The sequence below is a fragment of the Anser brachyrhynchus genome (genome assembly GCF_964034855.1).
Source record: "Anser brachyrhynchus genome assembly, chromosome: 3".
Classification (NCBI taxonomy): Eukaryota; Metazoa; Chordata; class Aves; order Anseriformes; family Anatidae; genus Anser; species Anser brachyrhynchus.
In genome coordinates this window covers 95160711-95188620 of record NC_137696.1, presented here as the reverse complement: position 1 = coordinate 95188620, position 27910 = coordinate 95160711, and the positions used below count along the sequence as shown (strand labels likewise).

Genomic DNA, 27910 nt, shown 5'->3' with positions numbered 1-27910 from the left:
TTTGGTAAACCTTGTGTTCTTGACCACCTCACCCCACAGCGAAGAGGACCTTACATCATAGGACTAAAGGGAGCACAAGCTTTGAAAAGAAAACAGCTGAACACCTTCCCCCATTCCCCTCTTCCTCTCTTTCTCAGAAGACATTCTTGTGCCATGTCTGAGTGAGGTTTGACAACTGGCCTCCCCCTTGGAGTTCAACTGAAAATGCATGCTAGGAGTCATTTAATACTAATTATTTAAGGCATGGTGGCCCGATCCACTACAGAAAGATCACATTATTAATGTAAGTGCAGTGATCAATATCAGCACTGTATCCGCATTTGGCCGTAACAAGCAATTCAGCTGACGGAGAGCGTGTTCTGTAATCCACAGCATCATAATTCATTGCCTGGCCTCGGTTAACGTTTGTGGAGTGGTCTACGGCAACATATTGTGAACATTAAAACATGAAATGGTGTAGGACTGGGAAACATTTGCTGGAAAGACTCGAGCTGATATGATGGGGAGTCTAACACACTGAAGGTCTGTATTTTTCTCTCTTTCGTGCCTTTTTACTGGAAATATTATAGTGGAAATGGAATATGGGTAGCAGCGGACTCCTGAAATTTCTGCATTCCTGGAACATTTGGGGGGACTTGCCTTAACAATTGTGCCTACCACTGCTCAGAAATGTGTTGTTTTCACTCTGTGGAGCCTGGCAAAACAGAACAAAATGAATTGGCCATGAATTCAGTGTTGGCAATTGTATCATTGGCCCAGCAGTCACAGATGTTTTCAAGGCAACTCGTGCTGTGCTGTCCACAAGCATAGTCCAAACCTGAAATATTCCCCAAACAGTTGCCTTGAATTGGGTTTAAATGGATGGGTTACGGACTGAATGCCTGTGTATTACCAGATACGAAACAAGCAAGTGCATTAACAGAAAAAAGCATTATTCACAAACTTGAAGGCTACTGCTCTGTGTGAACGGATTAACAGGATGCAGGATGCCTTCATTATCCAGAGATCTGTTATTATGTCCATGCCAATATGTTGTTCTCTCTTAGCAGCCTCATAAATGCCGTGTCCGTGCCAACTCTGATTTTAGGCGACCCGAAGAACCATCTGCTGCCTTGATTGCAGACGCCTTGTCCTGATATGTGCCAGCAGGACAAGTGGCAGCATAATGGCACATGGTGGTGGTGGAATGTGACCCCAGCTAAGCAACAACAAAAGGGGCTGTTTGCTTTCTTGTTTCAGTACTGGGCATGTTTTCCTCTTCACAGTATATCTGTGAACAAAGGAACAGCCTTACAGCCACCAAATGCTTAAAGCTGCTAAGGGTGCATTGTCTGTCACAGCAAAGACGATAAGGAACACCTGTATGCATTTTAAATTCTCAGGTTTATCAGTAATGTGTTGAAACTTGGTCAGTAAGATTGCAGTTCACTGGTGCACTTGGCTTGTATTTAAATTCAGCATTTTTGTAGGCATTCAGTGTGAGTGAAATAGCTGTCTGACTGCAGGGAAAAATTATGCAAACATTGCACATAGCTTTGTCACAGAGAAAAAAGCACAAATGTACCTGTTTTCCTCTTGCCATTGGTGTTGAGACAGAGAGCAGTGGAAGCTGCTGATGGTGTGAGGTTCCACAACTCTGGTATGTGGCATTATTTTCCACAAATAAAATGATAAAGATTTTAAAGCCTGTTTATCACAGATTCACTCCCGTGGCTAATAAGCCTGAACATTCTTCAGCGTACCCCTACAGCACTCCACTTTTTGTGATTATTGCACACATAGTTTCCTGCAGCACGCCTGTGTACTTTCCTTGCTTGTGCTCCAAACTTGTGCGGATCCACACAGTCCTGTCCATATGCAGCTTGACAGTCACTTCACCCTGGCCATCCATTATTTTGATCTAATTCCTTGAAGGCTGTCACTAACATTGAAGGAACTGATCCTGTTGCATATGAATCTGATAGAGAAAAATACAGTTTGGAAAGATATAATGTAATTTCCTACTCGCAGTATGCAGACATAACTGAGAAATAATGACTTTTATCTCAAAAAGAATCCATCGTGCTAGCAGAATCTCTGAGACAGTATATTGTGCATATTGTGAAACTTTGTAACAGAACTGTTTTCTCTAGGAAAGCACCTGAAAAGTTAATTATTAATTATCTGTAAATTATCTATCCAAAATATAAGTTAGTGTAAGGGTGGAGTCTAGAGATCTTAGCAGAAAAATCAGCAAGTAACTATTTTAAATCCTTTTCAATCTGCTGCAACTTCATGAATACTATGCTGTTCAGATACCAGCATGGAGGAAAGACCTTACTTAAGAAAGGAAGATACCCATGTGCACAAGAAAAACCTTCCCATGTCTTGTCATAAATGAAGTTTCCAGATAAATAGATTTCAAGTTGCAGTGACAATGAGACATGTTCTCTATCAAAATAACTCTGAAATGCATTGCAATTTTTAATGATCCAAGAGCTATATTTTATTAATCTACGGGAACAGGATGAGTAAGAGCAGCATAGTATGTCTTAATATCTCAAATACAGAAATGGAAGTGACTCTAAGGACTGTTACAGTAAGTCATGCTTTGCTGGGTATGCTCCATGAAGCTTTTTATTTTTGTATTAATGCTTTCCATTAAAGGACACTACCGCATACAGTCACTGCTGCCAGTTTGCAGGAAGGTTTTTCCCATCACCACTGTGAGCGTGAGCAAGAAAAAAAGGCTGCGTGGAGCTGGTCTGTAGAGTGAGGAAACATCCTCTGTCTGTCGCAGCAGCAGCAAGGGACTGCAAGATAAATTTCCAAAATTTCATACGCTTTGCAGAAAACAAGGATAGGTGAGCCTATCATATCCCACGGTGATGCTCATTTCTCCTTTCTCTCTCAAGCTTGTTTCATAGCCTTCCTTGTCCAGATTAAGGAAGAGATCATTTGAACTAAGAGTGAGAAGATCAGCCTTTATGGGGAGCCACATGGAAGGAGAGGCTGGGACATAGCTTTGCAGACACCCCCGTTTTGAACGCGTACCCTGCATTAAATGGGGCTCATTGCTCTCAGCACTATGTCCTGGTTCACAATGCTGAGGATGTACTGGATTTCCAGTACACTCACCTGAGAATGATATATTGATGTTAATTGAGTGCATACCCCAGCGAGTTAGTCCCATCAGTGCTAGCTCACAATCTCTGCAGCACACATTGATAACTAGTACATGATAATTATCAATATTCTAATACTTGGCATCATCTTTACCTAATTCTCTCACTCATACCCAGTTGCCCTGACACCGCTATAAGCCCCCAGGTGTGTGGAGCTAACACTGGACAATTCAGTGTTGCACTCTGAATAATTAAAGCCATGCTATCTTTTTCCCTTTGCTACCTTCCCTTTGCTTGGGTCACTTTTTAGCTAAGCAGCTGCATGGTCTTATTCCTGGGTCCCTACACCAGTGCACAGGATGGATATGCATCAGCTCATAAAAGAGCATCATTTTGATCTGAATTTAGCAACAGGTAATTTTATTTAGCACTGGCAGCTTATGCTTTTTTTGGTGTTTGCCTTGTGTATACGACTGTGGGGTAGCTTTGCAGGTATTCAGAAAGAGATCTGTTAATACAGACCACACTACTCTAACTGCACGATGTCTACAAAGAAATAAACACTTCCAGCAACACCCGAATGTGACAGGTTGTGTACGTAACCTGCATCTTACCTTAAGGTATTGTCATTTGCAGAAATCCTTCTTCTACATAGTCCCTGAGAGGTTAATGCCAGCTTGCTTTGGGTCTGTACCAGGAGTAAAGAAAGGCACCTGCTGCTGGCTCTGTTGTTCTGGATAACAACCGTGATGGGGAGAGCCAAGGTACTGTCCATTTCAGCTCCATCTGCTTAGATGGAAACATAAAGAAATGCTTAAACCCAATATCCGGGCAACCACAAAGAGGCAGAAAACCAATTACTTTTACTGTCTTGTCTAGACAATAATAAAAAGACATAATCTTGCCTGGAACCAGATTGCTTGCCTGGAACCTGTTTGCTTACATGCAAAAATATATATATTTTTTTCCATAGTACCGCTTCAATCACCCAAAAGATGTGTAAATTTAAAAAAAAATGAATTCATGTACTAGTTTAATTTGCATTATAGCTTTCTCAGCTTTTGGAGTTCACATTTTCCAGCCTATTTTTATAGGCATAAGAGCAGAGACATTTGGTTTACTGAGAACTGACACTAAGAATGTGTGCTTATAGTCATTTTTCTAGGAGATGTGGCATTTAAAATCCCAGATAATGTGAGATTTATAATAGGATAATGAAAGAAAAAGCCAATACTTTGTAGCAGACATGGCAAAGGACAAGGACTTTTTCTCCATTTTATTAGTTGAAAATTGTATTTTGTGTCAGAAGTGTCTGAAGCATGGTACAATAGCATAAATTTGAACAATAATCTGCAATATACTTTTAATTCTGTGCTTGTGAGCAATAGTTTTTGTATGACTTTCGGTTTTGACAACCATTTGTGATGTTTTAAAGACTCTTCTTTAAAAAATGGGTGGTAGAGCTTTCCACTTTAGCAAAATACCTGGACTAGCTCATACCTGAGATAGCTGAAGAGCAAATTGACTAACCGTTCTCCTGTTGGAGATACAAGCTGGTCCACCCTGACACAGAATCATCTTTTTTTCTTCAAATTTATATTCATTTGGTTCCAGGGCACCTGAAACCTAGAGCACTATCAGAGTCACAGTGGCATTGAGAAGACTTCATCAGTTAGGGAAATTTGGAAGTAGACCATCTGTAGTAATAACGAAAGTGTTTGCCCTCAGATGCAACTTCCCTTTCATCTTGTAATGACATCTCATGCTGCGCAAAGGCCATACAACTTCAGAATGTTTGTTTTTTTTCGAACTCAGTAACCTTGAAAAATAGAATATTTTATTGCAAAAGCTATTTGTTCTCGCTGATTTTTTTAAATCCTTGGGTGATATTAGAAAAAAAATGTGTCTCTTCTGACTTATTTTTTTCAAGATGGTATTTTACCTGTAAATTTCCAATGTTATGCCTTTCATATCGCTGTGATCATTAGGATCTTAAAACCCCATTATTTCAGAAGCTATTTAAGCCATATTTTACCTCTCTAGACCTAAATTTTTATTCAAAATATAGGTACAGCATTGGTATACTTAAATAAGTGATCCAGCAGTCCTGAAACTGTGTGATTTGAATTGAATTCTACGAGGATACATTCTTTTTAACAGTTCAGGTTGTAAACTTGACAGTAACTCTGCAAAAAAAAATCAATAAAAGACCATCTGGATGTCTTAGTGAATTTCATAGTCTATCTAGTTACACATGACAATTTAAATAAAACATAATTCACGGCTGTTTGCATACAGAAACTTACATTAACACATTTTAAAATCAGTAATGTCCTAGATTTGAGATTATCTACAAATTACCATTCCACTCCCATACTTCAGAAAATTCTTTTTTTTTTTTTTTGCATGCATGTGTGTGCGTGTGTCTGTGCGTGATTGCAATAATGACTGTGGTGATCTCTTCTACCAGTCCTGTAACAAAACAGTACAGTAATTCCTTAAGCTCTGGCCTCAGGGCCCACATTACTGCTCAAGTCCTTGACAAACCCAAAGCAAAGGACTGAGCAAAACGTGGTTAAATCCCCCAAACTTTGTTTATTCTGTTTTCTTCATGCCTGTTACACCATATCTCTCTCTCTCTGTCATCTTGCCAAGCTTATTATGAGAGCTGAGAGCTCATTTCAGCCATCAATCACATCCTGTAGAAAAGTCAATTTGGATTTATTCTATTGCTGGACTCCCCAGCTCTCAGAACTATATACTCTTATTAAAAAAAATAATAATACAGAAAATAGCAGTAAATCTCATACTACATAATCAGACAGAAATCTGGGAAAGATACTGTACATGAAATACAACGATAAACAGCAACAACTGCGAAAAGCATAGATGGGAAAAAGCACCTAGCTGAATATTTTAACTTGTTTTTAGGTTTGGTATTAACAATTTTCAGTTGTGTTAAAGAAGGAAAATCAAGCAACACATTAATTACACTTAGTAATGATAGCTAAATTAAGAAAAGCAATGATCACAGATAAAGAAAAGAAAGGATCCAGAATAACTAGGTATATGGCTGGCAAAAATAAACTAACAGTGAGCCCAGAAAAATGCCAGCAAATACAGCAAGAGAGAAAATACTCCAGAATATCATGGAGGTGGTAACGGATAGAAAATGGTTCATGAAACACTCATTTGCTATTGCAGAGTAGCACATAAAAAAGGTGGGGGGCATTTGACTGACCCAGCAGCACATACAGTGGTCTCCCTCCATCCGGCACCAGTGGGGTTGTAGCTCGAATGCAATGTTTTGCTCTGTAAAAATAATAGAGAAAATGAGAAAGAGTTTAGAAACAACCAAGTTAGCGAGCAGAGTTATCTTATGGGAAGAAACGGTAGTCCTAAAAGCTTGTGCAGCTCATCAAGATGGCAAACAGTGATTTCTGGTGGGAACAGAAGTATCTGCAGTATTCACTACATCCTCTAAAACGATAATGGCCCGAGCTAAGGGCAGCCTGTGACAAAGCAAAACGTGATCTGAATAGGAGGAAATACACGGTGTTATGGAATACCCTTCCAAGAGCCAAGGGGCTCCAGTGCAGAAGTCATTTGACACACAACCTGACCACAGGCTCACGAAGTTCTCTACGGCACAGTTGGGCATTGGGAGAACCCAGCCATGGGTACCCCCAAATCGGGGGCATTTCGCTGCGGGTACAGCTGGGACCAGAGGTACAAGCATCACCTTCCTCCCATGACATGGTCAGAGAACAACCCACAGAAACCTGTCTTCAGAAACCCTGAAGATCATTAAGCGCTACTCGATTTAGATCTTCACGTGTGATACATCTTAACTTTCTAAATAGCAATGACACTTAATGGAGATCTATTTTCTGTAGTCTCTCTTGGCACTAGACTTTTAAAGCAGATCTCCAAACAGACTACTTTCATCCGTTCTGGCTAAGAGACTTGGAATTATTTTTTACATCTCCTACCCTCATTGGTTTTCACTCGATGAACACTAACGTAACATACGCTGTGCCTTTCTAATGAATAGTTTGACTCGTGCAGCTCTTCCTTGAAATACACACCTGTAAACAAAACCAAATGCAGTTTTCTCTGTAGAATCTGTCTTCCCTGGGATTGCCAGCTGACTATGGCTGTTTCATTCCTACACCCTATGGATTATATTTCTTCCTGTCTTTGTTTCTGAATGATAATTAATATGCCGTATTTAAAATTTTAATTTCCTGTGAGTCTCACATTGCTGTCTTCTCGTGCCTTCTCTCCTTCCCTCTTTCTTTTTGAATGTACTACCAACCTTGGCTCATTTTCCTCTCTGCGACTTCAACTTCTCATTAATTGATCTGCTTGCATTAACTCTGTTCCCATCCTTAATTGCACATTTCCAACACCTAATTTGTGTCCCTTCATATAACCCTGTATCTAGCCACTTTCTTCAGCACCTCCTGAAGGGCCTTTTTTTCAGGTCAGTACATCTAAACCTGAATTCTTGTTGCTTCCTCTGAAACCAGCGACTATAGCGGTAGTTTGAAGGGTTCCCCACGGCACTGTCAGCACCGTGCTAAAAGAGCGAGTTCCTTATTTTACCTAAAAGCATGCAAGCTGAAGCCAGCTGCAGCACTGAGCTCCCTGTTTTCCATGTAGAGAGCCTCTGCTGACAGATGAAGACAGATACGTTAAATCCTGTAGCTATATTTTTATATCAGTAATTTATTTTCTATATATGATTCTTCACCCCAAATGACCAAAAAATTCTCATTTTTTTATCATATGAGGAAATGACCACAATTGTTAAAAAGTAGATTTTAACGACTCTTCTGTGAACCCAGTACACATTGCATCCATTTATTACATAATAAAGTTTAAAAGCTAATTTTAGATTGTACTAATCAAATTCTTTAAAGTAAAAAAGGACATCCCAATCATAACACTTTCTATTTTAGTAGCATACTAGTTTAATTATGATTTTGTAATTACATGTTCCAATGAGAACTCTGAGATCCCTTGCAGTACATAGAAGTATCTTTCCATTCACTATTTTCAACACAGAGTTATCAAAATGTTCTCAAGATGTAATTAGTTTCTATGTTTTCTCATGGTTAAAGCCATTGCAGAGGATGTTTCACACAAATCTGTTACCCGAAAATGAACATGCCTAGCGCTGTGTATCCTCTATCTAGATATTCGTTTGGGGAACACAGCCAAATCTGGCAGTTGTCTAGAATTTTATTTTCATTGAGCAATCAGTTGAAAGTTCATTCAGCATTTTTCCATATTTTGACAGCAAAGAAGCACAATCAACAGCTGCTTCTGACAGGAATCGCTCCTCCAGTCATTCAGTTTGAAATCCTAGACACAGTAATACATGAACCACTCATGTGATATAAACTCGACTCAAAATCTGGCAATCTTTATCATTCCATTCGATGTCCAATTTTTTCTTCTGTGTTAATTTTTCCTGAGATCCAACCTTTCTCTTTGTCCACCTATACAGACTTCTCCATCAGACTCTTTTTTCTTATTTACTCCAGACTCTTCTTGAACGTCCCCCTGATACACCCATGCACAGTTACCAAGCTTCCTCCACACAGCATCCATTGTCATTTTTTTTTCCTTCTCCCTTGAATCGAGATCAAGCTCCACCCAATTTTCCAAGACTTACGCAGCTCCACTCTGCCTCACTTTTACCGTGTTGTTCTCGTCCCACAACGTGCTTGCTATACTACAAACTGGAGCGCCGTGGAGAGATGCCCAGCTCCTCACTGGTCAGACCAGCTCTGAAACTGGAAGTGGTGCAGTTGCTTTCCTGTGGTATTGCGTTTGGGTTCTCAGTCCTGTTTCTCAGTTCAGCTGCTGGTGTTACACAGCTTTTCAGTTCCCTGGGCTGGTCACGCACTGCACGAGTTTGGTGCTAGCTTGAGATACAGCCCAGTATCGGTGCTTTGTTAAACCATGCAGACATGCGCATAAATCGGGGAACTATTCTGTTAATGATCTCCTGGATTAGTAAAAATGCTCAGAGATATGAGTTGAGGATTTGATTTAATTTAATTTCCCATGGAAAAAGCAGCTTCAGCAGAATAAATTGGCAGGAGTGAGCAATTAGGGTCTCCTGCATTGTACCTAAGGGACCTCTCTATGCTACTTATTAATGACGATAATCTGCAACTTCCAGATATGCATCTCTAAATTATAATGCTTACCAGTGCATCCAGAAATGGGGTGCCCACTTCATGACAGTCTTCATGTATAGCACACCTATACTTTAAAAATCGCCTGGAAATGACAGCAGCTTTGTGTAGCAGACTCAGCGAGCTGCTATTCCAGAAGGTTGTCTTAATTCAGAAGAGTTGTCAGAGCATCCTTCTTTACACGAGCAAGCAGGGAGGCATTACAAATGAGGTCAGCAGACCCCATCCCAAAAGAGTACCCATTGTCACATACAAAGGAAAGATGTGGTCAGCAGTCGGGCTGATTTACGATAGATCTTCACAAGTGGATTTTGGTGAGGGAGCAGCAGTGAATCAGATGTCTCTAATGGGAACGCTGCCATTTATGGGAACAAGCTGCCGGGTTTCTGCTTGTATCAGGGGAAAAGGCTGTTGCCAAGAAATGCTTCCTTGACTTGACAGGAAAGAAGCCTGCTAGATACATTTAACTTATAGGAGAAGTCAAGGCAAGTTTCAGGAGAGAAAAAATACCAGTAAAAATGAGCCAGACAAGTATATGTCTGTGCAAAAGTATAAAGCCAATCCAAGCTGTCAGCCTGACCCTGGCTACTCAGAAACCAGCCCATCTTCAACAGAATCTGGCTCTTGAGAGCCATGGACACTGTCTGGTGCTGAGCATCTTTTAATATAAAAATGCTACATTTATGAGGCAAGTAAGTTGGAGGTGTGTTGTGTTGAGGCCTGGCAGGTCCTTTTGTAAGACATGCACAAACTGCTTCAGTATTTTTTTGTATGTCAGAACTGACTCCGCAGGACCACTCAAGCCTGTCCTGAATCAAGGGTAAACAGGCAAAATGGCATGCATCGATATCAGTGCTTTTGGAATTACCTTTCTAAAAAGCTTTGAGACATTCGGACAATCCTGATAAATCAGATGCAAGCTTAATTTAAATCATTAATTTCTCATGAACTGAGATTTCCTTTATGAGAATTAAATTCCCAGATAGCCATGAGTTCAGCCTGCAGTGAGCAAGTTTCTGCATGTAGTGACCAGAGCAACCTTAATCACATTTTATAGCAATAAACAGGTGCTGGGAACTCGCTAGGGTTCCTCACAAAGCTGATCTCAACACTGCACTGCGATCAGCGTCTCATCCCTCTGTCATTCTTCCCAACCCAGTGCCACTCGGGCTGCTTCCTTGGCTGGTCTTCATTTTCTGTGTGCATTTCTGGACATTGAATCAGTTGATAGAAGTATTACTGAAAGAAGCACATCCAAAGACTAACAGATCATATTCAACATTGCTGGCCACCTGACTGGCCTAAGACCGCATGGCTGAAAGACGTTATAATCAAATAAACAGTAAGATGCAAACCTACTGCTGATAGCCTGCTTCTAATTCTTCTAACACAGACTTCTGCATAACAGCCATGGGTTTAGGCCTGGCTTTCAGAGGGGAAGCCCACGTTGAAGAACTGTATTTAGGCTAGGATGCAAGTTTTCTTCACATCAAGGATTTATTTATTTATTTATTTTCAGGGGAAGGAAAGCAGATAGAAGGCGATTAAGATATTTTTTTTTTCTTCTTTTCAGGGAGCCAATCACTTTGGTTTCGGTACTTTTTTGCACCGACTGCCTTTCGGGCTGCACTTGCTGACAGGAGGCTGGAGCGCCTAGCCTCTCTGCTCCTCGGCACCGGGACGATTGGTCCTGTTCCCCTTGCAGCCTCGCATTCCGCTGTCGCACGCTGCTAAAAGCCTTGCCCCACACACAAGACCTTTGCCCACCCACACAAGGGCCGTGGAAGCCCTGCCACCAGCCCCGGGGGCCGCGGGCCATGTTGGCGGCTCGGGGCAGGCCTCCTCCGCCCTCAGCCGCCGCGGGGGGCTCCGGGGGCAGCGGGCCCGGGGACGAGCGGGGCCCCTCGGGCGCCACCCGGCCCGGCGGCTCCGGGCCTGTCCCGGGCCCCTCCGGAGCGGAGGAGCCGGAGCGGGGCGGCAGGGGGAGCACGAGCCCGAGCCGGGCTCTGCAGCGGGGCCGAGCCGGGGCTCCGGCTGCCAGCGGCCGCCGCGGCGGCGGCGTCTCCCCACGAAGCGGCGCCGGCTCGGGGAAACGAGGGATGCGGCGGCCGCCAGCTCCGCCGCTCTCAGCCTAACGGCGGGGCCCGGCCCTCCTCCCCCCCGGCGCCGGGGAGCAGGAAGCGTTGTGCGGCCGGCTCCCGGCGGCCATCCCCCGGCTCCCCCCCCAGCCGCCGCCGCCTCCCCGCCCAGCGCAGAGCGGGCGCCGGCGGCGCGGGGCCGCTCCCGGGAGCAGCGGGCGGCGGATGCCTGCGCCACGCCACCCCGCTGCCGCCGCGGCCTGGGCTCCGCCGGGCCATCGCCGCCCACCGCCGCTCCTCCGGGCCCCAGGTCGGTGCCGGGCACGGGGGGAAGGGGGACGGGAACCGGGGGGCGCCGGCGGACCCCCCCCAGCCGGGCCCGGCCTGCGCCCGACGAGGGGAAGGGGGGGGGGGGGGGGGGGGGCTTGCTTGTGCCGGCACCCCGCCTCGCCGGGTGACCCACGGGCGGGAAGTTTGGTTTATTTTCCCTTATTTTCCTTATTTTTTTTTGCCCGGGGAGTGTTTTTGACGTTGCCGCCGCTTGTTTATGGCTGCGGGGCGGCGCTGCAAATAGGTCGGGGAGGGTTTTCCACCTCGCCCCCTGCCCGCAGTGCCCCGGCTCCGGGCATGTCCTGCGCTGGGGCTCCGTGACCCGCTCCTCGCCGGCTCCGGGGGCTTTTTTCCAGCGTTTCGGTGCCTGCCCCAAGCCTCCGGGTACTGGCTCCGGCTCTGGGGGGCTCCGGGGGGGCTCCGGGGTGCAGCCGCCCCCCCCCAGCACTGCCCGATACCGGCCTGCCCGGCGGTGGGGTGAGCTGCCCCAAACGCCCCAAATTCGCACCGTCGGGAAGCCCTCTCGCGGAAATAACTCTTAGCTTTGTTTCTGGAGTTGTTGAGGTTTATTTATCTATTTTTATTTCCAGTAGGATTTAAGTGGAAGCTTTATTTCGTGGCTGAACGTTACCGACGTGCCGCTTGGAAGGGAAATTGCATGACAAAAAAAAAAATCTATTTTGGGGGATTTGCGGTCACGGTAGTAATATTCCAGCTAAAGAGGTTTTCACGCCAAGGTGCTCAAGGCCGCTTCCCTTTTCTCCTCGCGGTGGGCTTTTCAGATGGCAAAGTAAACAAACTTCCCTTTGAAGGCAAGTTTTATCGAGTGGCGGGGCGTAAATACCTTTTTTATGGTTTGCCTTGGTTTTTAAGGCAGTCAGTCGGCGACCTTAACGTTGTGTTATCCGTGGGCAAAGTGAGCAGAAATCCCCCCGCGCTGCTTTTCCATTTGTTGGGCTGATAAGTAGGGAACGCTGTTGGCGTGATCCTCGGTACCCTGGAAGGGAATGTATTACATTTCAGTCCCCTGAACCTCTCTTACTTAGCGTTTGGATTGTGAAGCAGAACTCCTTGGCCCTTGCTGAAGGGTAGCCAAGCCTGGTTCGGTCAAGCTGTGTTTTCCTGGAGCGTTACAGCTTTTTCAGGAGGAAAAAATTCCTGGTTTGTGGAAGAGCAAATTACGTATTTCAGCATAGTTCTCGTCATTCCATTCAGCAGTGCTTTGCCAGCTAACACCGAGATGCTGTTTTGTAGGAAGTGAGCAATAAGCCGGACTTCATTGTATCTTTGCAAATACCCGAAATGAATGAAACGCGGAATCATCGTATTGCCCTGTTTCTTCCATGTGACGGTGGCAGTCAAGGTGGCAGCACCCACATTTGAGAGGTCAGAGTACAGCTATAGCTCTTATTCTACACTTCCGTGGTTGGCCAAGCTTATTTTCCGTCTCTTGCCTCTCATTTTTTCCCCCTGTAAGTAGCATAAGTCAGTTCTTCAGCTTTCCTTCAGGAATCAGGAAAGGTTGTAGAACATGAATTAGAACTTATTCTTTGATAGGGTTTATGTTTGTTCTGTGGGAAGCATGGTCCTATAAAACCGGTAGGGGTTTTCTGATATCATATGTGGAAGTACTTTTTTTCTTCTTAAATCTACACTTGTTTTGTTAATAAAATGGATTTGTTATCTTCACTTTAAATTACAGTCTGCATGACTGGCCTGGGTAGGGTTTGGCACGCAGAGTAATCAGTAATAGTCAAGTGAATGCAGCAACAGAAATCTGTCTTCAGAACTGTGATTTCTCGAAATGTGCCAGACAGCCCAATACATTTGCTGATTGAATCTAATTCCACTGCTGTAGAATTTAGTTCTGTTTTGAGTTCAGCAAAACCTCAAAAAACAGTGTCTTGTGTTCTGTTCAGTGTTCAGTAGAAAAAAGCCTTGGTGTCTGTTGTGAAGCCACTGAAACCCTCGTGCAGATGAACTGTTACCTGGCACTGTAGTTTTGTGGTTGTAATGTCAGCTCTCCACCAGGGAAGGCTGACAGCATGTGATGGACTTCATGGTTGTGGTTTTCAGATGTTGTTAACACCCTGCAACAGGATGTTTCCGTCATTATCTCACTCTCACCAGGTTAGTCTGATATTTTGGTGCAAGCTTCTCTTCGGCAGTGTTGGAAGTGATTAGGATGGGATATGCGTGCCACAACCATCCTGTGGAACTGGATAGGAAAGCATACTCTGGCAGCAGGGCGAAGCAGATTACTGTGAGTGGCAAAGCCTTGAACTACTGTGGGTAGACAGATAGGGGAGTCCTGTCTGAACTCTGATTCTTGTACTTCTATTTTATGTGTTTGAAGAGAAACTAGATGTCTATGCCAGTGTAGGAGATGGATATATAAATGTTTGTAGATAAAATGCTGAGATTACTGGTGCCTCTGTGTCTCTTTTGCAGTGTGGGTGCTGTCCTGAAGAAGCATGAAAGAAAGTTAAGCTGTTGACAAAGGTGGACCTTAATGAGAGAATCATAATAAATTGTCGTGAATTCTTATTGCTGTTGACTGTGTTTCAATATTTGAAGTCGGTATTGATAGAGACTAGTGCTTCTCATCCTTGTTTGGTAGAGGATTTGTCTTCTCCTTTGTGTCTTCTGTCCTGAAATCTTTTTGTTCTTTTGCATCCCCTGGTCCCTAAAGACTAAAGCATAGCCTTGGATACCCTTAGTTAACCAAAGTTGAAGAGTTGTGTTTTTGTTGTTTGGGATTCTTCCCTCCCTCTTTACTTCTTATGGAAAAATACTCTCTCACTGGTGCTTTTTATTGTTTTCATGACAGGGTGGACAAGTAGCATCTGTGTATTGACCAGTAACTGTTCACGATGGGTATTTGTTCAGCAAGCCTCCTGTTGTATGTCAGGCACCTCTGACAGGCCCTTGGCTCAGAAAGCATATAGCCAAAGCATTCGCGTGAAATACAGGCATGTTCAGTTTCTGCTTTGGTTAAACTACGAACATAACTTAATGTTTCTTGAGTTATGAATTACTTAGTCTTACAGTCATTTTTCCCTGCTAGTGGAAAAGCTTGGAAAATGTGATTATTTCTTTTAATGAAAAGTTTGTTTACATAGGAGCCTTCAAAAGCTTTATATGTAGGGTATAGGAGCCTTCAAAGACTTTGCATTTTCCTGTTTTAAATCAGGAGCAACAGACTGGGGTTTGATTGGTTAAATACACTCAGAAGCCACTTTTTCATCTCCCTGTGAAGTTACTATAGTCAGACTGTTTCTGAGTAAGTACTACTTCTGCATTTTTCTGCCACAGCTAAGGAGAACAATAAAGGATGTCCTTATGTTCTGTTAATGTTCATGCACCTTATGTTTTCTGTGTGGCACGGCACGTGTTTTCAAGTTCAAGTATTTGCTGGTTTTGGCTTACTCTAGCATTTTACTGAACACATTTCGATCGCACTAATTCATGGAATACATCTCAGAAAGCATTGTGTATAGAAAGCTATGTCACTGTGGAAGTATGAACACGGCAGTTAAATATTTATGCATTCAGTTCTAGCAAAAGCAGTTGGTATGTTTGTAATGCAGTGTAGCTGATATTTCTAGAAGCCTGTCTTACAAATTGTCTTCCTCAGAGAACAATACGTGGAACATTTGTGGTAACAAGACTATACAACAAAGAGTATACAAGAAAAAAAAATCTGAAAGGAAGGAAGGAAGTTTGCCATACTTTGGGGTCAGGGAGAAGTGAGGTGAGCAAACTGTGTTTACTTCAAGCAGGAAATCTGTGACAGCACTATTCTTGGAAAGAACAGGCAGAGAAAAGAAACAGAGTGAAGCCTCGTAGAGTTCAATTTATAAGCAGAACAAGGGTTGAAAGCGATAAAGCAGACTGAAATGACATCAATTCTATTTTTCATTAGATGGTTTCAGTGCTGTATTTTTCTTTTTTTCGTGGATTTGCTTTGGAGGTTTTGGAATTGGGAACATTTTCAGTGCTAAGAACCTTGAAGTTTAATATTCTGCCAGCAGTTTTCTTGGAAGCAAGACATGAAGTCACCCTTATCAATATTTCTTACTAAAAATAAATTTGGATTTTCTTCATTTCTAAGTTGCATGCTTTGTACCAGGAAATTTAAAAACACTTTTTTTTTCCTATTTTTATCTTTTAAATTTACAGTTACATATTTGTAACCTCTAACATTATATAATTTTATATATGCAAATACATACATACATGTACATAGTTTGCTGAATCTCATTACAGAATAAATCACCAATTGCCTCTCCCACCCCCCTAATTCATAGAGTTAAGCAGAAAAAATCTACAGCATTGGTCAGTTGTGCAGGAAGCCTTACCTTTAATTTATGACATTTTGAAATAATAAACGGTCTTGTTTTTCAGATCCAGCTCTGTTTACCATAGTCACAACCTTGTTCACTTGTTTAAACTTCTTGAATTTATCACTGTTATGTGCTACTGATCATGGCATAGGTCATTTGTTACCTTCTCTATACAGGGATGTCAAGCTAGATGAGCAAATCATGCTTCCTAGCTATAAAATAAATAAGTTGCATTCTCTTTATGCTTTAGATGCTTCTAAAGTTAATAAAGCAAGTTTCCCTTTAAGGGTTTGAAATTTTGATATCAGAATGGCTCGCAGTATATCTTTTATCTTCTTTCTGTTAAAGCTTATGGAAGAAATATAATACTATTTGCTCTCCTACAGGTTTAAGAAGTATTTTTTTTGGAGAACCTACTTTATTCTTAGGCTGTCAGTTCAGATGTCACTTTATGATTTTTCTGCATGATGATCGCATATTTCCATGTTAAAAAAAATCAGCTTTTCCTTTTTTTTTTTTTTTTTTAAGGTTTTATGAATTTTCTGGGCAAACTGAGCTTATACCAACTTCCAGATAATTCCAGGGCCTGTGGTTCCCCATACCTCTGACCTTAAATTCTTCAGCTCAGTGAAATACGTTGGCGCAAAATATGCCAAGGCAGTGAGTGTCTTTAAGGTGCCAGAACAACAGGGGCATAGATAGTAGAAAACATACCTTTGCTGCTTGTGATGCATAGAGAGAAAGTCTTATAACGGTTGAGGTCAATAGTAGACCTACAAGTGGAAGTGACACCTAAACCTCCAACCTTGCACCTCTTCTGTCAGACTGGACCTTTTCTAATGAAACCCCTTGTTAGGCAGGCAGAAGCTGTGTGCCATCGGTTTTCACCTGGTGCTAATTTTACCTTGAATATTCTTGAGATATGGTCTCTTCTGTGAAAAGGACATTGTGTTACTCTGAAATAAATTTGAATGTCAGCTAAGGCTGCAAATATTTGGTTTGGCTGTTGGTTGGCAACAAGGAGCTCTGGCACGTATGTTCCTGTCTTTTGATGTGTGAAAGGTATGAAAGCTGGTGGAGTTTAGATGGGAAAATAAATTTACGTGGCCAGTCGGCATGATCAGCTGTGGTTTCATCCCTCTCAGCTAGAATAGGAGGTGATAAGGACCTGTTTGAAAACTAACTGTGTCCATAGGGTAGGGAGTACCTGTGATAACTGGGCTCCTGGTTGTTGGGCTTCTTTCTTCTGGATGTGTTATGTGGTATTTAATAGCAGTTTTTCCTTATTCCAGCTGTAGCACACGTGAAAGGAGCGTATAAAGGATTTAATGATTACCAACTGCTGGTATGGTATTTTCTGACTAAATATGACAAGTAAATTGTAGGAAAAAAGGAATGAACAAAAACTGCTCCATATAAAACATAGCCAAAAATTGTTTAAATAGCAATGGTGATGGTTCAGGCTAATTTAAAAATCAGTTTGCTGCTTTGTTTTGATGTAACCCTTCAAGTCTCCCCGTTGAAGGTACTGAAGGTGATCATTAAGTTTGTTTTATTTTGAACGTGTTGTTTGCGAAACACAGCGATGCCGTTCTGCGCTCGTGTCACCTCTCCTAGCAGCTCATCAAGTGTCAGCTTTATTCTGTCAGTTAAATGGCATGTGGGGAGGAGAGATAAAAGGGGCATAAAGCTATTAAGCCGTAAAATAAACAAAAGCAAAACTTGAATTTGATAAGGTTGCTATATTTGTCTGTTTAACAGGGATTCTGTACGTAACTCTCGTTTCGGCACCGTGCTGGTGGGGGAGGAAGTGTCGGCACCGTGAGGGGCCAGCCTGTGGCTTGGGGCGCTCTGGCGGCCGGGGCAGGCCCGTCTCTTTCTTCCTCCATTTCGGGGAGAGGAAGAGCCCTTCTTCAGCAGCAGTCGTGCCTGTCCTCTGAGGCTGGCACTGTAAGTGAGGGATCCTGTGAGCAGAGTGTGTTTCCAGGCCTGGAGGGACGGAGGACTGCTGGAAGCTCCTCACGCTTCCTTCAGGAGAGGGATGTCCCCATCTTCAGCTTCTCTCCCTGAAACGCAAGCCCTTGTAGGAGGGATTGGGACATCCCAAGTGCTAAGCCAGGGAGAAGTCAGGTTTGGGCCCACGCTTGGGCTCTTTTTGGCTGTATCCATCCCAGCAGGAGGAGTGCTGTGTCCTGCCTTGGCTCCGTTCCTCGTCCAGCTTGCTTGGTTAGTGTAAGGATGAAGTGCAGGGCTTTTCACCTCTGGAACGATTGTGAAGAGGGAAAATTGCTCTTAAACTGCTGCCACCAAGCCTCCTTGCTTGGCCTCACTTTGCCTTGAAGAGAAGGGAGCCCTGAGGGGTTGCCGTCTCCGGCTGCAGCTCGCCATCCCTTCCCCACCAGTGGTGGTGACACAGCTATTTGTGGAGCTGTGCTTTGAAACAGGATAAGGAAGTGATCCGATCGAGCCCTGCAAAAATAGATTACTCTAAAATGGTAACTAATTCGTTTTAAAATGCTGTCCCATGAGCAATGTGTCGGCATGTTGGGGGGGTGAGGCTCTGATGCTGTGAAGACAGAAATGAGCACCTGGGGCAGGATCTTCTCAAGCTGCTGCTGGTGGTCATGACCAGTGTTGTTTCACGAGAAGAGCCGTCTTAAATTCTTGCCGTGCCCTTGCTCACTTCTTCAGGGTTAGATGTTAATACTGGCCTGACTGCGGATGGTCCCTTCTCTTCTAAAGCTACAGTATGTTTTTGAAAACTTGGTGTGTCAATGGTTTTGACTCACATTCTGAGATACTTTTCCCATGACCCCGTTAGCTTCGTGAGGCCAGCGCTCCCAATGGCAGTCTGTTTAATTGGCATCCAACCGTAACCGAATTGCACTGTACTAAAATAATACAGATTTGACTGTAAAGTTAATGCATGTTTTGTGTAACAGAGGAGTTGCAGAGAGCATTTTAGAATATCTATGGTGAGAAAACCATTAACAAAGAACAAAACAAGAAGCTGCGGCATTTCTCTGACCAGTATTAAATAAAGGCAGTGGACAGAAGTTGAGAAGATGAGAACAGTGCTTTGTATTTCCAGGGTGTTAAGGTGTTTTTTTTTTTGTTGTTGTTTTTTTCATTTAAAATCAAAGAAGCAATCTTTTAACCTAAATTTACGTGGCATAATGTTTGCCACAATTTTTTTTGTTGAAACTGTGGGAAACTGGAAGCCAAACTGTAAGGGAAAAAGTGATATTGGAGACTGTTTTTGTAGATATATTCCTGTAAAGTCAGCTTCGAGTCAGCTGGCTTTGTGTTAGGTTATTAACATTATGTGTTAAAAATAAACGAGGCTCCGATACCGTGCCCCCATCTGTTTATGAAATAACTTTTCTCTGCATAAAGAGCCTGGTGGAGTCGCTGTTCCTCCGTGCTGGCACGTCCAGCCTGTCACCACAGGTGGTGGTGGTGTAGGAGCTACCAAGGAAGTGGTTTTGTGATCACTGTTCCTAGATCAGATTTACTATCAGATTATCCTGTAATGTAAGTTTGATCAGGTAGGCAAACTATCACGTTTCTTAAGTTAGTAAGAGTACACAATATATCATTTGTGCTGACTTAATGCCTGCCGTGGGAGGAAAGACAGTAACTATTTGGCATGAAGCCTTCCAGTGTGAAATCGACCTGTCAAACCTAAACTGTATTTACTGTCTTGTCAAACTGTGACCTCAGAAAAGGTATTGGAACAGTGACTTAAGTTAGTAAACTGTATTCTCTTTTATTTACAGAATTGCTTAATATGGATTTATTACCTATGAAGAAATAATTTACTGTATGCTACAGTACCGTTTACTTCATGTACCGTTAGATTTCTCTTAAGCTTTATTTTTTTAACAATAAATCTGCTTAGGCTGGGAAGGAGGTTGCGACAACTGACTCTTTTGAGCATTATTCTGATTCATAAAATATGGGAAAGTAATGATAATAACAGTCGCTGCAGACATTTTAATGTGAAATTCATTCATGCATATGTGCGAGTTAATTTTCATTTAATGGCATTGCGTGGCACGTGGAATTCAGAGAAGTGCTTATTTTCTTTCTCTAAGTAGGAAAAGGAAATAAGTACACTTTAAGTACACTGAAATAGAGCCTTAGTAAACTCTTTATGAAGAAACTTTTCAGTTGGACAGAATCAAATTACGTTGGGAAGCTTCCCCCTCCTAGTTTATTAATTCTTACATAGCGCATCCTTCATAAATTCTTGAGGTTATGAGATGGTGAATGTATTGTTATGCAATTTGTTCCTTAAGCCAAAATATTACAGCTTGCAGGTTTGTTTGTTTTGTTTTGTTTTGTTTTTAGTCTATTGTAAGATCATCATGTGCCTTTCATGTAAGTTCAAGAAGACTTTTAATTATTTAGAGTTAGCACTTATTTTTTCTTTCTCTCCCATATTGCTCTTTGGAGTAGCTTGTTAGGAAAAATAGGTAGATTGTGTTAAATAAAAATTATATGCAAAATAAGTCTATTCTCCTTGGTTTTTAGGACATGAGTGTAGTAGTATTTGCTTCGTTTTTCTCACTTAACTGGTGGTTGGGACCAAAGTGGGACACGGCCTGGCTGACATGGCAGCATGCATCCTGAACCACCGCCGCTTTTCATGGAAATGCTGCGTTTTGCTGGGACAGACTTGATCGCAGTCAAATTTCTGCTAGTAATTTTTTACCCTTTTAAACATAAATTTGTTTTTTAACAAAATTTTTAGGGGAAGTCTTTGTAAAAGACAAATACAACATTCAGTTCGGTTTGTTCACGTTCCGTTTCCTCTTTCTGTGCAAATTAGGGCTGGAAACCATTGCTCAATTCAGCCAAACGCAAAAGAGGAGAAGGGCTCTCTAAGATGATGAATTGTGTTTTGTGTAAATTGGCGGCTGAAGAGGGAAGACACTGAAATTAATGCCCTTTCTGGGAGGAAAAATACATAAATCATCTGCTATGTGGTTTTGTAGCAGCTGGCCCCTCACAGTGGGTATATGTTCCTAGTACCTGCAGGACGTGTGATCTTTTGCCTCGTCAAGGTGTCACGACAGATAGGGGGTTATCGTGGTGGAGGGGGAGGAATGTGTCTGTAGGAAAGCAGCTTTTTAACTGTGCTGCCCGCAGAACTTTTCATGTTAAACTTCTTAATGAGGAAGCTTAGAAATGCCATGTCATTTGTCAAAGGCCAATGTTAGGGTAAAAGAGAATAAGCCTAATAAATGCTCAAGATATGTTGTTATATCAGATATGTGGTCTATTAATAGGGCAGAAGAAAAGAAAGGCAGCATATTACTGACTTCCACACATACTGAGAATAACTACGTTGTCAGCTCCATGTAGTATGTTGTTTTTATCAGTGCTGCACAGAGTACCAGATACTGGTGCTAAATTTAAAGATAAAAGTGGGAAATTTTGAGTTTGTATGCTGGTTGATTATCTAGCCCATTGAAGTGTCATAGGTAGCCTGCATTAGCTTGGTTAGAAGAGGTGAATGAAACCTTGTAATGGCTGTCTGCAAAGTAATACAGCCTTAGAGAACCATGCAAGAAGGAAATTTTAATAGTGGGGTTTTGCCCTGAGCCTGTAAAACTGGATCATTGTTTAACTGTGTTTAAGTAACTGGGGATATTTATACTCATACAGATATGTAGAACCATGCAGATTTTAAAACAATATATTTTTCATTAAAATAATAAATCCTAGTATAAAGCAGTCTATTCTGTTGTGTTTTTATTTTTTGAGTGGTAGTCATGTCATATTTTAAAGTTGGGATAATGAATTTGCATAAGGTATCCTAGATACCTCCACTTATCGTTACGTTGATGGTTTTTTTCCCATGTTTTACAACATGATGTTTATGCAACCCAAAATTCAATTAGCACTTTTTTTTTTTCCCTTTCCCCCCTCACCTTTTTAATTGTGGAGGAGCAGGGTTTATTAGTGGTGCTGGGAAGCTCTAGTCTGCAGCCAGGACACTGTGGCACTGGCTGCTGTTCAGCTCCAAAAGGATTTCAGAGGCAGACAAGTAAGCGATGCTTGATGCAGTAGCCCGGGCTCTCCCTGTGGGGGATGCAGAAGGAGAGGTGAAATGATCGAAGTCAGAGGCTGGTTCGTTGCTGCACCGTGCTGGAGTAAGACACGCAGTGAATTACACCTTTGCAGCTTAACAGTAATTAAAACAAGCGAGGATATTAGCTCGGATGTGTTTTGGCCGTCTGGATAGACAGGACACGTTTCTGATCACATGCAGACGAATTTGGCAGGTGTTGTGCGTAGCCTTGCCAAAGTCTATGAAAACCAAGAGAAAACTAAATGAAAAACGCTCTCTAGGTTTGCAGTGAGGTTGTGCACTGAGGTGCACGCTCCCAAAGTAGGTGTCGGGAGCAGCAGTGCAGGTCAGGTTAAGGGCTCTGGTTCAGCCACAATGAGCTTCAGCTGAAGGCTGCGTCCAAGAAACAGCTAAAATTGGAACTGAAGACAGTTCCCAGGTGGGGGGGGGGGACAAATCTGAGTCATCAGCACAGAGATAGATGGTGGCGGAGTTTGTGTTGGCAGATACTGGGTCGCTGAGTTTGTACTCGGGGAGGAGAGGACAGGAAGAAAGGTCAGGCAGAGAGCTGCACAAAGCTCCTGCAGGAACTTAGAAGAAAAAAAGTTGTCTGAAGACTTAAATGCTAGAAGAAAAGCAGAGGAAAGTAAACATTTTGTTGTATTTTCCTTTGTAGGATTCTGTATTTTTGCATTTGACTTCCACCAAGTATAAAATACTAAATTTAAGGCCAGAGTAATTTTCACTACTCTGAGGACTTTGCAGTGAGCTTCGTCCTTTAAAAAACAAAACAAGAAAACACTAGTATGGTACAGCCTGTACTGTGCAGTTACATGGAGTAAAAGTAATTTTGATGCAAGGTTATGGTATCAGAATTTCATCAGGGCATTACTGATAATTTGTGGTGTCAAAGATGTAATATTGCACATGACAAGCACAAGTGTTTTCTATTAAAAAACAAGCAAACAGGTAATTTATTTTTTTATGCTTCAGAGTCTCTGTTTTCTTTGAAGTTAAGGCAAAAACAGTTCGGTTTCACAACTTGCCTGCACAAACTGTGATAGGTTTTGTGTTTGTTTCTCTGAAATTCATACAGAAAGGACACAAGGATCCTCTAAGAAAGCAGAAGTAAGCATTTTCTTCTCTTCGTGTCTGAAACTTAAAAGATGTCAGATAAGGTGGAGAACGAATGATTATTTTGTTGTTGTTGTTATTTTAAACTTCTTCACGCTTCAGAAGAATACAGGGGGCAGGCTGATTCTGAGCAAGTCCTTTCAAGATGGGGTCAGCGGCAGCTTCAGGAGGGTTTCGGAATAGCCCGTGGCATGGACCTAGCGGTAATGGTTGCTCTACGTTGCTGAGGTTCCCTCTGGAGACCAGGGGGGCTGCGGGGCCCTGTGGGAGCTCACGTGTGGATGGGATTCCTCAGCAAAGACAGGGCTGGTTTGGCTGAACGTGGCAGCGTCAGCTTTGCCAGAGCACCGGCTTCAAGAAACATTTTATTTTTTTGTCTTTGTTTTGGAAGAATACGTGTCAGGCTGTTAGGCTTGCAGAAAGCTGAAAATTTCAGCGTAGGAACCAAGGGCAAATGGGAGAATGGTGATAGAAGGTACGAAGATATGTGCGTGTGTTTGTTGGAGAGGACGTGGTAGGGTCTGGTATTAGGGCACAGAAAAGAGGGTAAAGAACGTAAGTACTGAAAAGTTCTACAGATACTGTGCTTAGTAAAACATTTTTGTTTTTCTTTTCTAGTTCAAGCAGTATGCTTCTGACAGCAATAGTGGAGAACTGGAAGACTGGTTAATTATCATACTAAAATGGAGTATTTACCAGTAGAGGTAAGATATTCTGTGAATATGCTGCGGTTTCATTTCTTAGCAGTGTCTTGCAGTTCCTAATACAAGTAGCACTGTTAACACAAACATTTCTCTGAGAACAAAGCTGGTTTAGGAGGTTTCTGCGCACCTCCATCCGTCTTTTCATTGCACTCAGAGCTGCCCTGATGCAGCTGCTGTAAAGTACCACTAAAATGTTATAACGTTTTTATAATGTTTTTTATAATAATGTTTTATTATATTATTTATTATTAAAAATGTTTTTATAATAATTTAAAAAAGAAAAAACAGAATAAAGAAACATTTTTTCCCTTTTGATGGGCTTTAACAGTCTGATATTTCTCTGATCCATTTTCTGTTGTTGCCCCGGAAGAGATGGGTGTGGGTAACTAAAGAAGGATTGAGCTGGGGTGGGGACAGTGTTGACTAGCAAGGTTGTGTAGGAAATTGTCTCCTTAAGAACAGGTTCATATAGATAAACCCTCAGATGTGTAAAGAAAAGTAAAGTTTTGGTCCTCAGTATAGAATCAAGTGGCTTTAATGCTGCTTTAACCATTGGAGATGTTCAGTCTCAGCGCTTTAATGCTACTGGGTTTTAAAATGCTGTTTTGATTATTCATAAGCTCTAAGTAGCCACCAGGAGTTGTGAAACCCTCTGTATTAGGGTATTCTTCTCATTTACTGTCAGATCCTCTGATGCATGTTTATATGCTGCGTTAACCTCTGTTGTTCATAATGTTGTTCTTAATGAAGGATTCTTCTGTTTCTTGCAGGCAGGACAAGTGTCAGTTTCTTTCTCTGTTTCTTAATGATAATTATATGCTTTAAAATACAACAATCAACTCATTAAGTATTGAAATGAGTTGTGGACGTGTAATATTATTGAAGTTAGTGCAGGTTTAGCTGTAAATTTAAACGGAATCTACACAAAGGAACACCTCTACACAAGTTTAACTTTTTATGTTGGGTTTTCTATGATAAGCAAACAAAAATTAAAGACAGCTTCTCCAAGTTTGGTTTTCCCCTTTGAAATATGTAGTTGCTGCATAACACTTCTTGTTACGCGGTTCAGAGAACTCTGTTTTACTTTGCACAGTTATGAAAGACTTCGACAGAAAGTAGTGGTTGGGTTTATGTCACACCAGGACAGCGGACGCTCCCCTTCACTCAGACTGAACATGGAACAAGCCGATGCTTGGCAAAGGTCAGCGGATTGACTGCAGTCCCAGACACTCGCAGTGGCGCAGTGCTGCTTTCTGGATGCACAGCGTGAATTGTGGCTCAGTAGTTCGTGCTGGTTTAGCAATTGATACTGGAGCAAGGCAGGGGTGCCACCTTTCCACATATTGTTGATAGTCGATCGAGGGCTGGGTTACTGCTTTAAAACAGGTGGTGCCGTGTTGTGCACACGTGTGTGTGTTTGTGTTCAGTCTGCCTTGCTGCCTGCCCAGGCAATTTTTACTGGGCTGGTTGGGGATGCTGCGTTGGCTCAGCAGAGTAGGGGGGCTCTGGCTCCAGCTGGAGTCATATCAGACCCAACGGAAATATCACAAGTTCATGGGCAGCCCTTTTGACAGTAATGCCAGATATGGCTCTTTGTAGCTTTTTTGCTGTTGAAGTAACTCTTTCATAAAGAAGCCTTTAAATCTGCCTAGCCAGGCTAGTTCTGGGTTGGTCCCACCTGGTTTCCTCCTGAGGACTTGAGGGACCCTGAAGCATTTGGAAGGGCTGGCTTGACTCAGCAACTCCTGCAGGAACAGTTTTCCTTCCTCATAGGGAAGCCAAACTTCAGGGACAAAGGACAGTGCCATTAGTGCTGGGGAGTCAGAGGCGTGTGATGATGTGATGTCTTGAAAATGTAGTTAGCTTCATCAAAATGCAAACTGCCTCAGATAGCTCAATGGCATCCTTTGTCTTCTGAAGTCCTTTCTCTTCTGCCTGAGGATTTTCAAGTGGCGTCCTGTCCTTTCTGAGGTGTCATCCAGCTTCATCACGTGTTACATACACTGCCCACAGGGTTTGCTGCCCAGGGTCACAGCAGGTCGAGGATCCCTGCTCGGTGGCAGGTCAGGTTCCATTTGCAGAAGATACACTTGCATCCTGGTAGGTGAGGCACGTGTGGTGATGCAGTACTGCGACTTCAGAGAATTAGAGTGCCTGAGAAGAGCAGAACTTCCTGATTCTGGCTTCAGAGAACCACTGAGGACATCCCTACACAGTCCTGTAGGCAGAGCAGTGGAAGAAGGAATTGTTTCAAAGTAGTGTAGGTTATCAGTGATAGCCCTTGCACTGCGTGCTGTGGCATCATTCAACTAGTCTGTCAAAATCCCTTGATTTGAGTTCGGATTATAATGCAGGGTTTTTAGACAAGCTGTGTTAAATGTACCACCTGTATGCTGTAGTTTTCACCTGTCATGAAGGGTCCTGGATCGGAGTTCTTCAAATTGTTATAACTCAGCTTCAGAAGCAAAATTCCTCTTTACCTATTCCCTGCTAAGTCAGAAAGTACTAAGTTACTCTTCCTGTGTTCTTAGTAAGGTGTATGTGGAGTCCTTGTATAGGCTGTTAAACCAAGGTCAGAATTTACTTGTTTATACTTAAAAATCTAAACCTGCGCTGCAGGTACAGCAAGGTAAATCTTATCTTGAGTCATATGCCAAGATAATTTAGTTGGTAGGCTCGAGGTAGCACCGTAAGACAACTTTGCTTTCAGGTGACTGATAATCTGCTGTGGCTAGGAATTTTCTTTGCCAGCTTCCTATTTTCTGTCTCAGTAGTACCACCTGCTGCTTCACAAAACTCCCACATGCTTGTTTAAGCTTGTTTTATAGAAACAAAAAAAGCCCATAACCCATTCAAGCTCAGGCCAGGCTCGCTATTAGGTTTACTGCTTCTGCATGAGACACAGAAGGAGGACTAATGTGCATGAAGGGTTGTCCGTTTCAGTTTTTTTGGTTTGTTTATTCTTCAAACCAGGCAGTGCTTGCAGGAGCTAGGAAGTTTGAGGACAAGTGTTTGCAGAAAGAGTAGTCTGTTTTATTAATCCCCTTGATATTGTTGAAGGAAAACCAGCAGAACTTGTCGAAGTCTGTAAGATTTTAATTTAAGTATCGGCAGGCATCTGTAAATTAGCAGTAAGGTGCCAGTCTGTGGCTGCAAAGAAGACAATGAGAATTAATGCTTTGCTACTAACAAAGATTGACTAAGGATGGGCACGTTGCCCTCTTTAACTCCTGCCTTTCCTCTCCAGTCACTCCATCAAAAATCCTACAGCTCCTGTCAGGCCTTACTCTGCCCCGTTTGGCCACATTCAGCTGTCCCTGTCCTCATGTTGGGCTTGAGGTAGTGCTTGCTACCTGTTTGGTCATTCTGCTTCAGCAGGGGCTGGAAGCAGACCAAATAACTGTCTTTGTCTCCTTCTTGGCAGTGCTTTTTCCTCTCTCCAGCCAAGTACCAGAGCAGAGCCGCAGTACGTAGGTATCAGTAAGTTCCAAGGTTATATTATGCTGATCGTATCGTGATACTTCTCTGCTAATACTTGATTCCTTCACAACAAAGAAAGAAGCTACTGTAGGCAGGATTTGGCATATCCTATATAAATCCTATATTCACGTTTACCCCAGGACATGTATATTTAAGGAAGCTGTGTAAAATTGAGTAGCGTTTTCCTTTTAAGCACCAGATAGGCATTGTCCCCGGCTTGTGTTTTAAAAAGTTTGTTTTCTGTTTGTTTTCAGTAACTAAGGTGCTGACAAGCTTTGACTTCTTCATCCTCATAAACATGAGCGAAGTTCAGGCTATGGTAGAATTCTCCGTGGAGCTCCACAAGTTCTTCAATGTGGATTTGTTTCAAAGAGGGTAGGTAGTGTGTTCTCTAAAACTTTACTGTGATGTGTGGCTGATGTTAGAAAGACCTTAATGGGTAG

At 42.6% G+C, this 27910-nt stretch overlaps 1 protein-coding gene and 1 long non-coding RNA gene across 7 annotated transcripts in view; one reads left to right on the top strand and one right to left on the bottom strand.

Moving 5' to 3' along the window:
* Nucleotides 1–2209: 2209 nt before the first annotated feature.
* LOC308192424 lies at nucleotides 2210–6381 on the bottom strand. Its single transcript, XR_013948808.1, has 3 exons — nucleotides 6346–6381; nucleotides 3719–3890; nucleotides 2210–2792 (listed from the first exon to the last, which is right to left on the bottom strand). It is a non-coding gene; the product is annotated as an uncharacterized lncRNA (long non-coding RNA).
* Nucleotides 6382–10833: 4452 nt separating this feature from the next.
* Nucleotides 10834–27910, top strand: part of FAM135A (family with sequence similarity 135 member A) — an 83113-nt gene continuing 66036 nt past the window's right edge. Inside the window, exons 1-6 of one of the 6 annotated variants that reach the window (XM_080584086.1) lie at nucleotides 10837–11704; nucleotides 12979–13110; nucleotides 23902–23987; nucleotides 25081–25188; nucleotides 27412–27461; nucleotides 27722–27842. In XM_080584086.1, the coding sequence (XP_080440212.1) occupies nucleotides 25118–25188; nucleotides 27412–27461; nucleotides 27722–27842 (242 nt within the window). In that variant the 5' untranslated portion in view covers nucleotides 10837–11704; nucleotides 12979–13110; nucleotides 23902–23987; nucleotides 25081–25117. Of the gene's footprint in view, nucleotides 11705–12978; nucleotides 13111–23901; nucleotides 23988–25080; nucleotides 25189–27411; nucleotides 27462–27721; nucleotides 27843–27910 lie in introns of those variants that run through there. The other 5 variants (XR_013948133.1, XM_080584085.1, XM_080584087.1 and 2 more) reach the window with 5 other exon arrangements.